We start from the raw sequence: 16,467 nt of genomic DNA, 5'->3' as shown, positions 1-16,467 counted from the left end.
AGGGTCCCTAGAGTTGCCCTTTTTATAATCATACACAATTCATTCCCATACCCCCATCTTTGTAAACTATGGCTGTCCTCCATTTCTAACTATTGTGATTTCAAAAATGTTACATAAGTGGAACAAGAGACTAGGTCACCTTTGGGTATCAGTTGTTTTCACTCGGTGTGATTCCCTGGTGATTTATCCAAATGGTTGGTCTGTTAAGGGTTGGTTTGATTTTACTGAGGACTTGCATTCCCTGGTAGGTGTGTGCTAGTTAGTTTAACCATTCACCTGTTCAAGGACATGTGCCCTGAATTCAGTTTTGGGCTACCAACAAATAAAGCTGCTATCAACATTTGTATATGGGTTTTTATGACAACATAATTTTCTTTACTCTGGGATAAGTGTCTAAGAGGGCAATTGCTAGATCTTATGGAAAGTGCATATTTAGTTTTATAAGAAACTGCTGAACCATTTTCAGAGTGGCTGTACCCATTCCCACTAGCAATGAGTAAGTGATACAGCTTCTGCACAACCTTGCCAGGATTTGGTCTTATGATAGGTGTGTAGTGATCTCTGATTGTGGTTTTTTTAATTCTCAGTTTTCCTAATGGCTAGTGATGTTGAACGTCTTTTCATTGTCTATTTACCATGCTATATATCCTCTTTGGTGAAATATCTGTTCAAATCTTTTCCCCATATTACAGTTGGAGTCTTTGTATTTTTACTGTTGGTTTTGACTATTCTGTATGTATTCTAGATTGTAGCCTATTGTCAGAGAGGTGGTTTGTACATCTTTTCTCCCAGTCTGTGGCTTGTCTTTCCATCCTCTTCACATAGGCTTTCACAGATTAAAAGATTTTTAATTTTGAGGAAGTAAGATTTATCAATCTTTCTTTTTATGAATCATTCTTTAGATGTTTAGTCTGAGAAATACTCATCCATCTCTAGGTTTTAACAATTTTGGGCTATTTATTTTCCCCTAAAAGTGCATACCTTACATTTTAGGGTGTGATCTATTTTGAGTTAAGTTTTGTATAAGGTGTGAGCTTGCTTGCTGGAGCTGGACCCTCTTGCTGTTCTGTCCTCTTCAGTGTCTCCTGGCAGAATCAGGAGGCTCAGGCCTGGCAGAGGAAGAGTGCTTCCTAGGCCATTTAGTTTGGGCAGGCTCCAAATGGACCTCACCTGCCAGTTGTGTTGGCTTGGGCAGATGTTAGAGGGATTCCTACTCGATCGATAGGAGAAATGGGCCTCAATAACTTTTCAGATTCCATTTGTACAACTGATGAACTTGCCAGGCTTTACATACATCTATACATTTGAAGTTTACTCAGTCTATGAGAGAGAGTCCGTGAGAGAGTTCATTTGCTTCATGAAAAAAAAGCCATTAGGAAGAGTTGTATTAGATGTGTCCCATTAGACACATATTTTATAAAAGTATGGGATTTTTATTCACCTAGTAAGCATGGATCCATTAGATATAAAACATAATCTCAAAGATGATATACAATAATAACATCAATGGTAAAATGCCGCTACTATTCATTAGGCGGTTTTATATTCCAAGTACTGAGCACTATTTGTGTTATTATATCATATTACCTCTAATGCTTAAAACAGTCCTACTAGTGGACAAATTGTTCTCTTTGTTTTATGGTTAAGAAGTTAAGTCCAAATGTTTAATTAGCTCACAGAGGAAAATGCAGGTGGTAAGTGCAAGAGATATGGATGGAGTCCAGGCTAATGTGAACTTAAGGCCAATGTCTTTTCCACTTAAATGTGGAAAGAGCTCTTGGAGATATATTACATATGAGATCCGAATAGCAGAGTCAGAATGAATTATCATACGGCCATTACAGTCAGAAGTCAGAGAAGTGAGGTCGGTGTCACATAAGCAGTATTTGCCATTTTAGAGAAAGAGAGCCTTACTGACTGTCCCACTGCCATAATTTTACACGAGTAAAACGTTCTTTTCAGCTTGTGGGCTCTTGAGGCCTGCTGTGGAGGCTGGCACTAACCACCCCTCTAGCCTTCTGTAATTTTCATAGCATTCTCTAAGTGTTGCTGGTAACGGGACCTTACGTTTCTTTTGTCTTTGAGGATCTACTAGAAAAGAAATACAAAAAGAAAGAAGAAAGAAAGAAAGAAAGAAAGAAAGAAAGAAAGAAAGAAAGAAAGAAAGAAAGAAAGAAAGGAAGAAAGAAAACAACAAAAAAAATCTGGCCTTCCCTCTTCAGTTTCCACAGAAAGGAAGAACCCTAAGTATGCATGACAATTTAATAAGGCCAGAAAACAATCTCCTTAATTAGGTTACTTTGCCTACATACCAGCAAATGAAAAGTCACAGGGCAGTATGTGTGTTGTGGTTCAAGTTTTAACTCCTAATAGTTGAGATTTCTCACATTTTTATTCAAGAAATCCAAGCAAGAAAATTGCCCTTTACTTACTTGGAGAAGCAATGAGTCATTTCTGGTCTAAATGTTTATGTTCACAAAACCAGCTCAGCTCCAATTAAAGGAACAAGCATGCTCACCTTCACGAAACTGGTCTGACATTGTCCATCACCACTGGGGATTAGGAAGTTGTTGTCGAAGCTGATCTCCAACTGTTTGCTTTCGTGAGTAATGACGGTCCAGGAGCATCTGCTGTTCTCAGGAAAATTCTGAGGCCAGTGAGGGGATCTGATTATACCATTATCTGAATGAAGTATTCCCCCACAACCTGAGAAGTTGTCATAGAAAAGTTATTAATTTGAGAGGAAAATAACTACTTTCGTAGCCCAAGATTTCCAAAGGAGACACGTTTCTAAATGTGAGATTTCAGGTTCTTTTTCCTTACACAGGAGTCACCGGCCTCCGGGGCAGGCTACCACAAGAACTCTGAACAAATGTGAGGTGAACTGAATCCAGAGAAATTTGGCTGTTTATGTTTTGTTGCATTTATGCTGAACTCACCCGAGGACACTAATTCATGCCATAAAGAGGACAGACTTCTATTCTATTTTCAAACAATGACAATATTTTTTACTCCCCTTGAAGCTATAGTATTTGTGAACCAGCAATCCCAAGTTCTGTATTTTATTTTACTGTGAATACATGAGAATATAAGTCTACACTCATTGGCAATTTTACTCTAACATACAGGACTAGAGAAAATGATTTTGAGGTGGAGAAAATTCTTCCATTACACAGTCTGATTCATTCATACTGACACTCTGACAGATGAAAATAAATGGCATAAATTGAAAGAAAGAAAATATCAAATTATTTTATACTATTAAAATATGTACTTAAGAAGGACACCTGGGTGGCTCAGTTGGTTCAGCATCTGCCTTCAGCTCAGGTCATGATCCCCAGGTCCTAGGACTGAGTGCTCCCTGCTCAGAGGGAAGTCTGCTTCTCCCTCTGCCTGCCCTTCCCTCTACCTGGACTCACTCTCTCTCTCTCTGACAAATAAATAAAATCTTTTAAAAAATGTACTTAAGAGATGACAAAAGGAAAACTATGAACTCAAAACAAAATGAAGTTAAATCAAAGAGTATTCTTGTATCTTTTGCTTCTAAACCCTTGGAAAACTAATGGTTCACCTAAAACTACCCTCCATTCAACAGCAACCAGTGGTTTAATGAGAGAAAGCTTGACTCCTTCCACAAAAACCTTCATAATAAACTTGGACTCTCCTAAAAAGAATTACCCTGTGTGATACTGCAAGGCTTTAAAGAAATCCTGACTATAGTATGCAGTGCAATTTTTTTTTTTTAAGATTTTATTTATTTGTGAGAGAGAGAGCGAGCATGCACACACAAGCAGGGGGAGGGGATAGGGAGAGAGAGAATCAGGCTCCCCGCTGAGCAAGGAGCCTGATGCAGGGCTTGATCCCAAGATCCTAGGATAGTGACCTGAGCCAAAGGCAGATGCTTAACCAACTTAGCCACCTGGCACCCGTCCAGTGCAACTTCTTTTATTTTCTGGGAATTTCCATGAGGTTTATATTTTATATGCACAAAATACTACCCTTTTGAAATCAAATCTATTATACTTTGCCACCTACAGGGCACTCATTCTAAGTCACAAATCTTGCCATTTTGCTGCTCAAAACTCTTCAATGGCTCTGCATTACCCAAGGGACAATATAGAAGACAGGGCTCTCATGATATGCACCACTTAACTTCTTGCTTTCGGATTACCACTCAGCATTCTGCCTCTAAGATCCAAATATTCTGAACTACTTGTGATTCTATTAATTTTGATTCTCTGGTTATGCCAAGCCCTTTTGCCTATGTAGGCAACATAGTGAAGTGTAAAGATCAGAGTTTCTGGGCCCCACTATCTTTATTCAAATCCTGACTCTACCAATGACTAGCTCCATGACTGGGAAAACTATCCACCCATTTGTCTCCAGTTTCCATTCACATAAAATGGAGAAAACATGTATGATATAGCATCTTCCTTATGAAGTTGCTACATGAGATGACATGTGTAAACAGCCCGAGTTGAGTCTAACAGAGAGTAGATATAAAATGCATACTTACTAAATTATTAATAAATTTTTAAAAACACATCAATTTAAAAAGTACACAGAATGTTTCTTTTACCTAAAGTCTGTGTGTTCCATGTGGCATAAAATCCACCATTTTCCACTGAATGGTCCGAATTAAAAATCACCACCAGCTGGTTGGAACCAGACTGGATTGTCCTGGGGTTTGAACTTCCACAGTATTGTCCTATTATGGGTGATCCAGGAGAACCACCGTTCCTGACAGTGACAGAGTCCCAAACACAGATTGCATGGGCTTCAATATCAAAGTCACTAAATGTTAGCTGCAGGAGAGAAAAGAGACAATGAGGTACCTTGAGTGGTAAGTGAGATGAGCTACCTAAAGTTAGATAAGGTCCTCACAAACCCTTTTACTTTGTTTTAATTTACATAATTTTATATATATGTTTCTTATTTACCTTTCCCCTGCCCTCCTCTCTTTTTCCTTATTGGGGATTCTATTGGAAATTTTGAGAGGAGAAAATTTTCCTGGAACTGGAATCACTAGGAGGAACCTCTTCGGTCCAGTGGGATGGGATGGCAACTCATATCGAGAATGTGATTACAATTCTCTCCTGGATAAGAATATCTCATAACTATATCTATATCTATATCTATATCTATATCTATATCTATATCTATCTATATCTTCTCCTATGCTTGTAAAAGAGATTTCTTCAGTTGCTGGATACTTGTAGATGTCTGTACTCTAATGAGATTTTGGGGAGAAAATGAAATGATCACAGGGTCAAAGCCTATTCTAATTGCTTGCTTATTAGAAGAACTCTGTTTCCACAGAGGACATGGTATTTTTGTTCTAGAACAAAATCAGAACTCACGGTGATGGTATGGCCTTGTGGGGCTTCCAACAACCAGGAACAATGGGTCAAGCTATCATAAGAGGCTGGATAGTTGGGGCTTGTGATAACTCCGCTCTCACCCAGCTGTATTCCACCACAGTCTAAAATAAGATTTTAACCTTATTTAAGATATAAAATATAGGAAAACAAAACAAACAAACCAAAAAAAGAAAACCTCTGCAAGGCCAAAGGAAGTAGATCTTACAGCCATCATCCTTTATGATTTTAAAAAAGCAGTCAATGAATAAATAGATGAAAGTGTTAAATGCAAAGTAAAACTGGATAGAAGATTAGAAATAAACAGAATCTCATATAGTGTGAATTAAAAAGAATCACGCAGGGAAGACAGGATCATGTTTAGGATAAAGAAGGAAGATGATCTGTACCACAAATGGAGAATAATTAGATGTGCATATAACTGACACTCTGACTAGGGACAAAGTAAATAATGCTGCCTTTCTTGAAAGCAAAACAAAACAAAACAAAAAAAGGGCCAATAAAAATAAATACAAGCTTGAAGAATATGGTCCATACCATAACTAAAGAATTTGTCATGTGATGAGAAGCACTTGTGTCTATAGTCAGCTATCAAAGTACACATCAGCATAGCAAGTTGAAGAACAGATATATCTTTAAAGTGTAAGATTGTCTGATTTTCCACGTGAATAATACTGCTTCCTGAAGCCTGGCTCTCTTCTTTCAATCCAATAAAGAAAAATCAACCAGCAAGATGGTTGATCAATCTTACTCCCTCTCCCAATCAACCATTTGATTATAACACAAAGAAATATTTGATAGAACCATAACCAAAATATATATTGATTCATAGCCAAACTTCATAGAAAAAGAAAAAAAGGATTTCCAAAATCTAAAAAAAAAATAAGTATACTCAAATTCTGAGGGGTAATCTCAAACTGAGACTATGTCAGTCTGAAAGGATGTAGAACCAAGATGTGGGCCCCAGAGGTCAGCATCTGAGGTCTTGATGACCATGTGGGAGAACATATGGTCTTGGACCCACACATAAGGAAGGGCTGGAGTTGAGACTTCTATACAATATCGCAGGTCTAAAAGAACTGCCATATTAGTGAGAGGGACTAGAAAAATTCTGATGGTCCAGAGAAGCAGAAAAGAGAAGTGCTGTCTTGGAGTGAATTTTCAGATACAAACTGAATGTCACAGATGCAAATCCAAAATGAAACATTAGCAAATAATATCTAGTAATATGTTCAAAACACTCAAGTAGGATTTATCTTGGAAATTAAAAGAGGCTTAACAAGAGAAAAGTCTTTCAATATATAGTTTGTCATATTAATATATTAAAGGAGGAGAACTGAATCATTGCAACAGATGGAGAGAAATCATTTGATAAAATCTTACATCCATTCAGAATAAAAAAAACCTGTACGCTAACAATTGAAGGGACTTTCTTTAATCTGATAAGAAGTATTTATTGAAAACCCTAAGAGAAATCAATCTATTTAACAATGAAGAGTCACAGGCAGTCACATGAAGGTCATCCCTTCCATTTGACATGAAGGTGACCTAGTCACTGAAATAAGACAAGAAAAAGAGAATTTTGAGGCTGAGAGAACAAAAATATTATCATTTGCAGAAGATATGATTGTTTATTCAGAAAACCAAAGATAATCTACAGACAAAATGCCAAAACTAATTAAGAGTATAGCAAAATCTCTGGGTTAGAGATCAATGTATAAAAATTTTAGAATTCCTGGATTTCGGCAACAACCAATTAGAAGAGGTAATTTAGAACATCTCCTTGACATCAGCAACAAAATTTACAGCTACCTAGAGGTGAATCTAACACAATACATGTGAGATCTTTATGGGAAAGATTATTATCTATTATATTGACAGAGTTTGAGAGTTTAATCACAAGTCTTACCTGTAAAAGAATACTCCGCATGGAATCCAACATGTTCTACGCGTTCATTGGTGACAAAGTGTATCCATACCTGAGAATAAGGTGTAACCAGGGGCACTATAGGTTTTGAAGGTCCACAAAGCCTCCACATCAGAGGTCCATCAGCATTACCTGAAACAAATAGCACACCAAATGCCATTACTTATATAGCTTTTGGGAAATATATTCAATGAATTTAGTAGGAAAAAATCATAAAGAACATTTCAAGGTATTTATTAATGCACATTGGAATTCTGATTTAGTAGCAGATATTTCACAAGGTTCCTTTTTGTCTTTGTCAACGGCAAAAGAAAGAGTCCCTCCAACAGGGTAAAAAACAAACAAAAAAACCACATTTTTTTTAGTATAGGCATCTTTCTCTATTGTGGGGACATTTTGTTCCAATTTGTGTTTTCATAATTATTTTGGCATACCTAAACAGAGATACGATTAATTAAAAAAAAAATTTGGATGTGCCTTTCTTAGGGAGTAAAAAATGTAATGCCAACAGTGATAAAATATATCATCAAGATAAAAGTGATAATTATCTAAAATTTTAATGATTTCTTTACTGCATTTAATCAACTGTAATGAATAGGATATTCAGTCCTTATGCTAAGAACTATCAGATTTGGAGCTGAGTATTTTTATGAAGATTACTTTTTACAGTAATTTGATTAACCTTTATAGAACACCTACAGAGCTCACAATTAACCTGCTCTTTATTTATTCTGTCAGACCAATATCATTGATTTTATAAGTTAACAAAACATAGTACTTTAACTCTCTCTGAAATGTGAGAATAGGGAGAAGATTGCATTTAACTGACTGAAATTGGATATACAACTGCTCTGCTTAATTCAATAAGCCAGTATTTTGTTTTCTTTTTATTGAAATTCAAGTTAATTAACATATAGTGTAGTATTGGTTTTAGGAGTAGAATTTAGAGATTCAGCAGTTGCATATAATACCCAGTGCTCTTTATATCAAGTGCCTTTATTTTTTTTAAAGATTTTATTTTATTTATTTGACAGAGAGAGATCACAGTAGACAGAGACAGGCAGAGAGAGAGAGAGAGAGGGAAGCAGGCTCCCCACCGAGCAGAGAGCCCGATGCGGGACTTGATCCCAGGATCCCGAGATCATGACCTGAGCCGAAGGCAGCGGCTTCGCCCACTGAGCCACCCAGGCGTCCCTCAAGTGCCCTTCTTAATGTCTGTCACCCATTTAGAAAATCTCCCCATTCATTAGCCCCTCCAGTAACCCTCGGTTTATTTTCTATTGTTGAGAGTCTTTTATGGTTTGCCTCCCTCTCTGTTTTTATTTTATTTTATTTTTCCTTCCCTTCGCCCATGTTCATCTGTTTTGTTTCTTATATTCTGCATATGAGTGAAATCATGACATCTGTCTTTCTCTGACTGACTTATTTCACTTAGCATAATACACTCCAGTTTTATCCACATTTTGCAAATGGCAAGATTTCATTCTTTTCGGTGGCTGAGTAATCTTCCATGGATGTCTACACTACATCTTCTTTATCCATTCATCAGTCGATGGACATTTTAAGCCAGTGGTTTTGAACACTGGTGGCAGTGGGGAGGGTTTATCAGAATCATATGGAGAACACTCTCAAACTACAACTTCCATTTCCTTCATAAGTCTTCTTTAGATACACCTACTTAGGAGGGCCCGGATAATTCTCCTGCTGTGTCCCTTGGTCTGTGACCACAGACTTTATCAAATTCTCCTTGTAAAGTCTGTCCACCATGTTCTCAAAGTCACCATCAATTTCAATAGCCACCCTAGAACATTGCCACCAGCTCACTGTGTTAGTGTCTGCTGCTTTCAGCCTCCTTTAAAATAAGATTTTGCAGTGACATGGAACTCAGTGAACCTTAAATAGCACAGATGCTCTACAACATTACCTTACTTCTCTTTTTCAAACCAGGAAAAGAGTGCCACTGTAACAATGGAGGAAATTTGATAGATTGCCCATGACTCCAGACTCAACTACAAGGAAGAACTAAAATGGATTCGTCTTTTATGAAGGGAGATTTTTAAAAAAATTCTTAGGAGAACTATGGCTTACTGAACACACCTCAGTCCACTTCCATCATGAAAATAAAGACAAACTTGATTCTTTTGGGGATAATTCCCCAAGTAGCTTCTACCTGCTTCTCCATCTGGTACATTGCAAAGCTGCTTTTGATTTCTAAGTAAAATTCCTATAAATTCAGGAAATCACTGATACAGTCTGACCATGCTAATTTTCAGTCTGTGAGGAAAGAAGCCTTGAGTAGTAGAAGATCCATCGAAAGGACCACCTGAACTCATCAAGAGAACACAGACGAGGGGCGCCTGGGTGGCACAGTCGGGTAAGCATCTGACTCTTGAGTTCAGCTCAGGTCATGATCTCAGCGTCATGGAATCAAGCCCCGTGGGTTCTCTCTCTCTCTCCCCACCTCTGCACCTCCCCTCCACGTGCTCTCTCACTCTCTCAAGTAAATAAATAAATCTTTCAAAAAGAGAGAGAAAGAGAGAGAGAACACAGATAAGCTAAATCTCTCCTCAGTAAGCCTCACATTACGTGAAACATTGAGTTTACTTGCAAACTCTGCTCCATCTCGCTCACCATTCACAGGGCATGTCACCTCAGCTGGGTACACACAGAAATACAGCTTTTTCTGAGCAACGATCTTTTGAATTCTATGCAGAATATTATAGCCACTTGAGTCCCTTCATTGTTGGTGGTCTCCAGGTGTAAGAGCACTATAGATAAATAGGAAAACATGTTCTTTGATTGAACTCACCCACTCGGAACTCAAGGACATCCAACTGACAGTCTTGGTGACTTTCCAGGTAAAAATCCTCAAAGTGAATGTAAATGGATGAATTTCCCTGACTTGGATTGCTGAGAGTCCATTCACAGTTTAAGTTTCTTGAGTAATTACTGATTCCGTTATAGCCCGGAGAAGTAAAGTTTCCTTTAGTGGAATATGTAAGGGACCCACCACACACTAAGAAAACAAAAGGCAACAGGGAATGTAACAGTGAAATTCACACCATAACAGAACATACAGGTAATGCATTAACAACTAAAATAACAGTAGTGAGATTTTTATTGCTTTGATTTGTTTTTCTAGATGAAGTTAAGATTGCATAAAGGGCTGGCTCATGCATGCAGAGACTATGGAGGAAGTTTCTGTGAGTTTGGGAATACCTACAAAAATAAACAGCTTCTTTATTTTCCTGTAGGGTAGATTAGGTGGATTTAGGAGTTTGGCTATGCATCAGTTTCTCCTAACTTGAGCCTATTGTTCATTAATATTTAATTTAGAGAAATAGCTAACCTCCAGTAGTGGTCTCAGTGGCTTCTCATTAGCAATTCTCCTCTTGACCCCACAATTTAATTGGATCAAACAGATAACACAACACGGGACTGGCAATGAACTTGCTCCTTTTCACGTGGCAATGAATGCTCTTTGTATCAGTGAAAGAACGTAAAGGTTTTTTACATATTCAGTTCTACTCTTTCTAAAATTTAAAAGTCTTAGGTAATAGCACCAACCCAGAAAATAGGAGAATATTTAGACCAGAAAGCCATATATTGCTTAATTTTTAAGTACTCTGTATCAAACGTGAACATTCATTCATTTACACTCGAAAAATATGTATATGGATGGGTGACTAAGAAACAATAAAATCTGGCTTTCTTCAATTAAATGAGTCACTTTCAAGGAGTCAGTTACTTTCTAAGCAGAAGGTCTCATTCAGCACGAAGGAATTGATCAAGAGCTGTAGAATGGGCAACTAATATAATGGCACCATGACATGCAATAGAGCTGAAAGCTCTCCCAACAGCATTTTTTAAAGTTTTAACTCACAATAGCAGCTTTCTGAACCGGAACATTTGGGTTTTTTTGATCCTGACTGGGATGGGCTTTCTACCTGGTTATATATGTTTGCCTTGGTTCCATATCTGATCTCTGAAGGGACATAAAATCAATGGCTCCTCCACTGTTGGGAGTAGCTGTGGGTCACCTGCAGGGCCCACAATGACAACATCTGCCATTATTACCTGCATCTTCGCTGGATGTGTAGGAAGCACTGAAGCCTCCATAGGGCCTGGATCCATCAGTGAAAAACACAACTTTCATTGTATTTCCTGAAGATTTGATCGCATCGCTCATGTTCGCACTACTACACAGTGTCTCTAGTTGGGGTGAGTTACTTCTAATGCCATTGAAGACCTGTTGGAAAAATAGTTTAACCTTCAGTCAGGCGGGCCATCTGACGGAGTGTTTCCTAGAAGATTATATTCACAGGCCCGATATGCATCCTCAGAAGGGAACTCCGTGCTAAAATGAATTACTTAGCAGTATGGGCTCCTCGCCCAGTGCCACAAGCCACCGTGTCACCCGGAGCACATTCTACTGAGTTGTGGCCTCTGGGTCATTTCACTAAAATGAAAGTATTACAGTAACGCCCCCCTGCCATGTGGTGACAAATGAAAAACTGCTGTACTGTCTATAGCTAGAAACCGTGCTTGAAATGTAAATTAGGCCAACACGTTTACATCTTAGTTCACAGAGTTCACTGCTGGACCATTTTTCTTACTGATGTGTGGGGACCTTTGGTATTTGGAATGAAGGCTTAAATGTTAGTCTCTGAGGGCTCGAAGCATATAGTAACTCCAATAGTTTAAAATGCCTTGAAAAGGAACTTAAAAAAAAAAACCCAATCAATATAATAGTTCTCAATTTTCTTATTAATTTGAATTTTTTAAAAAATGGATGAGAGTAGAGCTGGCTCCAAAATATTAAACAATAATTCTAGTTATGTCCATAGTGATAATAGATGCAAAGTATTATTCAACTTCTGTGCAAAACCAAAGGAGTTTCTGCATGGCTGGTTGTCACAGTTCAGGAAAGATCTAGAAGTAACTAAACAATAATTGACTAATTGAGTAATTGATATTCCTCTTTTTTTAAAAAGGATTTGAATCACTCATGATTAGAAATAATGATTCAGAATCTGACACTAAGAGATATGAAGGAGAAGCATGCACTCCGTAACAAAGATGTGAGCTTTTAAATTTACTGTAACTGATCATTAAATTGAGCTCTGTGTCTTCTAACTCACAGGACCAGACATAGCATCTCCTATCCCTTACTGAGCACAGCAAAATGCCAGGCTCTGCTAATAGCCTACTTGTATTACTTTATTCAATTAGCACAATACCCTCTCAGATACATAATATCATCCCTGTTTTCCAGATTAAGACAATAGAATTCAGAAAGGTTATGCAATTTGCTTCAGGTCAAAGACCTAGCGATAATAAAACTGGACTTAAAGCATCCCTCTGATTCCAAACCATGAAGTAATGTATAAGGAAACAGAAGATGACAAAATTTCAATAATACTGAGAGCAGTAATATTCTGGCAACATATTGCCAGAATCAAAAGGGATTATCAGCAACTGCAGGCTAATGGAATATGTCAGAAACCCTGATCGATGGCGATTATCCTTGCACAATGTCTGCCCTGATCTAAGCATCACAGTGACTAACAGTTGTTCAGACAGCCATTTATCACACGACTCCTGCTTTTTCCAGGCAACCAAAGTGCTGTTTCCACTTTCCTCCTCCACTTATGTTTGTAGTCAGAAACTACAACTCCCAGAAAACAATGGGATAGGAAGTAGGCATTTGAGATTCAGGACAGGCACATATCTCAGTGTAGTGCACGCTGGGTGGTGTACCTTTGCCTCTTCTCCTTCTGGACAGAATCAGATAAGCAGCAGGTTTGGAGGAATTGTATGCTCAGGCAGCTGGATAAAGTATTAATCTAGAGGGAGTGCACTTAAAGCTGCCTTCACTCAACCTATAGATCCCAGGAAGTTTCCCTCCTCCCTCCCTCCCTTCCTCTTTTCTTCTCTCTTTTTATCTCTCTCGTCTCTCTCTTTCTTTCTATCTCTTTTCCTTTTTCCTTCTTTCTTTTTCTCTTTCTCTGCTCCCCCCACCTGCTTTTTTGTGAGACTTTCTTAAAATGATAAAGTGTGGGCAAAGGGCAAGCCACATCCCCTTATTTACAGCAGAGTGGAGAAGAAACAAAACAAACATTGAACCTAAAAATATATATTTCAAAGAAAAAGAATGTGATATGGAAAATTCATGAAAGAAATTTATTGTTGGAGCTTTAGCTTCCCCAGGAGAAAAGACCTGTAGATAGGACATTTGTAGTTTCTCCTAATTAAGTGGTCAAGTCCCCTCAACTCAACAAAGACCATAAGTTGACAATCCCATGAACACAGAGTTTCCAAGCAGCATTTTAGTACTTCATTCTTAAATATGAATAAACAGCCAAGGGTCATTAGGCGTTTAAGGAAGTTTCCTTAGATGTCTAATGCAAAAGGCAGAGACCAATCAATATACATAAATGAGAAACAGGAAACTGAAGGAAATGGCCCTCAAAAGAAGAAACATAAAACTTCAAAATTATGATTAGTATATTTAATCATAATTTTATTTTAATATATTTTATAAATATTAAATTTTATTTTAATATAATAAATTAATTCATACATATCAAATACATATGATATTTTAATATATATATAGTATAGTCAAAGAACAATGGTAAAATAAGGATAATTCCAGGTATACACCTTCTCAAAAACCTTATCGTCCATGCCCATTTCTTTATGGAAATACAAGAACATATGCCTCACCAAAAAAAGGGAAATGAGCCAAGGCAGGATAATGCACATGTCATGGAGTCAGGTGTCCACTCCAGGAGAGGAATGAAGGAGTGTGCAAAGTTGCTGGGGAAGGGAAGGCACCAGCTGACAGCTGGCACCAGGCTTGCAGCTGATGGAAAAGGGCTCAAGGAAGTCTACTGCTAAGGAAAATGAATGAAAGGGTGGGTGTGCTATACTGCACAAGGTGGGGATGTAACCCTGGAGTGAAAGCGTGGGGAGGAATGAGTGGTATGTGCATAAAAAACTCCGTGTGGAAAAGGACATTAATCGGAAAAACAAAAGCAAACACTACCAGAGTACACCATGTGGCTAGGTGGGGAATGACAGTGGTATAGTCATGGCAATGTAAACACTGAAGAGCAATTTAAACAAAATCTGTGATGTAGGTATTTTATGGGAAAGCTGGGGGAGGTCTGAACTGCATGTAGCCCTGTGAGCATCTGTGGTGTGAGTGTGGTGGGGGTGGATTGTGAAGAGAGCTAAACCCTCATCTCCCATAGCTGCATGTGGATATATGATGTCTAAGACCAAAAAAATAAAGAAGTAGCAGTAGGAATATTTTTTTAAAGATTTTATTTATTTATTTGACAGAGGGAGAGAGATCACAAGTAGGCAGAGCAGCAGGCAGAGAGAGAGAGGGGGAAGCAGGCTCCCTGCTGAGCAGAGAGCCCAATGTGGGGTTCGATCCCAGGACCCGGAGATCATGACCTGAGCCGAAGAGCAGAGGCTTAACCCACTGAGCCACCCAGGTGCCCCAGTAGGAATATTATTTTGAAATAATGACAGACACACCACAAGAAGCAGCTAAAATAGTTGAAAGTAGATGCCTTTGGCATCTATGATTCAGGGATGGGAAAATGACAAGATGTGATTCAAAACGTGTGGTTGTCGCTGTAAATTTTATTTTGTTATTTGAGTTCTGAAACTATGACTGTTCATGTTATCTTTCCTGCAGGGCATGTGAAAATTCTACTGGTAAGATTCCTCATAATCATTATAAATATGATGTTAATTATGGAAAGAATTTCAAAGGGAAATAAACAGTTGTATACATCAAAGCTTTAGCAAGGGGTGGGTACAATTTCAAGTATTTTTATATTTTTAATTTTTGAACTCTCTAAAATCTGTTCAATAGGCATTCATTATGTTTATAATCAGAAAAATAGATTAAAACTAGTATGCAAATGAATTTATGCCACATTATTACAACTACATAATATATTCATTGCCAAGGAAAGATAAGAAAATGTACCAAAATATGGTATACTGGGAGTCGTTAATTTTTTTCTACTTTATCCTTGTCTCTACGTATTCAGTGGAGGGGCTTGGTCAGTTATGTCTGACTCTTGGTTTCAGCTCAGGTCATGATCTCAGATATATATCTATAGATACAGCTATATATGATACCTTCAGGTGTTAGAACTTGGGAGCAAAATGGTCATTTTAGGGCAATACAAAGTATTATACTAACATACAAAGAGGTTTTGTATTTCTGAAATCACTACCCAACAGGAGACAATTAAATTGAAAACATAAGTGTCTTGTTTTTTTGTTTAAGATTTTATTTGTTTATTTGGTGCAGAGAGAAAGAGAGAGAGCACACAAGCAAGGGGAGTGGTGGGCAGAGGGAGAGGGAGAAGGAGGCTTCCTGCTGAGTAGGGAGTCCTATATGGGGCTCCATCCCAGGACCCTGGGATCATGACCTGAGCTGGAGGCAGACACTTAACTGACTGAGACTGCCAGGCACCACAAAAGTGTCTTGTTTTTAAAAAAGGATAATGAGGGGGCACCTGGGTGGCTCAGACATTAAGTGTGTGCCTTCAGCTCAGGTTGTGGTCCCAGAGTCCTGGGATCGAGCCCCACGTCTGCTTCTCCCTCCCCGTTTGCCCCAGCCCCTGCTCGTGCTCTCTCTTGCTCACTCTCTCTCAAAGAGATAAATACAAATCTTAAAAAAAAAAAAAAGGGATGATGTTAGTGCTTCTAGTATTCATTCACTCAATAATTACTGTTTCTATTACGTGCCAGGTACTGGGGACTCAGCAGTGAATGAAACGCAGAGCAGGTACTAGTGGAGCTTACATGCTGGTGGTGGGAGCACACAATACACAGACGAGCAAATAAATACATAGGATGTCAGGTGATGTGAAGTGCTGTAAGCAATAATGCAGGGAACAGGATGAGTCAGGGTGGAACCTATGCAACGTAGGGATCAGGTCCTTAAAGAGCCAGGACTGAAGAGACAGAGTGAAACAGGCAGCCATTGGGGAGCTGCCAACCAGAGGCCACAGGACGGGTGAAGTGGGCTGCTGAACACCTTAGCAGATTCAAAGACCCGAAAGGAAGCCAGTGAGCAAAAGATCAGGGGAGTTTGAGATAAGACGCAGACACTGTGGGGCCATTTGG

At 38.4% G+C, this 16,467-nt stretch overlaps 1 protein-coding gene across 1 annotated transcript in view; it reads right to left on the bottom strand.

Moving 5' to 3' along the window:
* The window catches only part of CUBN (cubilin), a 256,824-nt gene that overhangs the window by 60,508 nt on the left and 179,849 nt on the right, over positions 1 to 16,467 (bottom strand). Inside the window, exons 49-54 of the mRNA XM_032880903.1 lie at positions 11,383 to 11,554; positions 10,115 to 10,321; positions 7,288 to 7,437; positions 5,361 to 5,482; positions 4,580 to 4,805; positions 2,519 to 2,706 (exon numbers count right to left, since the gene is read on the bottom strand). Of these exons, the coding sequence (XP_032736794.1) occupies positions 2,519 to 2,706; positions 4,580 to 4,805; positions 5,361 to 5,482; positions 7,288 to 7,437; positions 10,115 to 10,321; positions 11,383 to 11,554 (1,065 nt within the window). The remainder of the gene's footprint in view (positions 1 to 2,518; positions 2,707 to 4,579; positions 4,806 to 5,360; positions 5,483 to 7,287; positions 7,438 to 10,114; positions 10,322 to 11,382; positions 11,555 to 16,467) is intronic.

The sequence above is a fragment of the Lontra canadensis genome, unplaced genomic scaffold, assembly GCF_010015895.1.
Source record: "Lontra canadensis isolate GAN:19392208 unplaced genomic scaffold, GSC_riverotter_1.0 scaffold72, whole genome shotgun sequence".
NCBI classification, from domain to species: Eukaryota; Metazoa; Chordata; class Mammalia; order Carnivora; family Mustelidae; genus Lontra; species Lontra canadensis.
The sequence above is the reverse complement of the archived record's forward strand: the minus strand, read 5'-3'. Positions and strand labels throughout refer to the sequence as shown.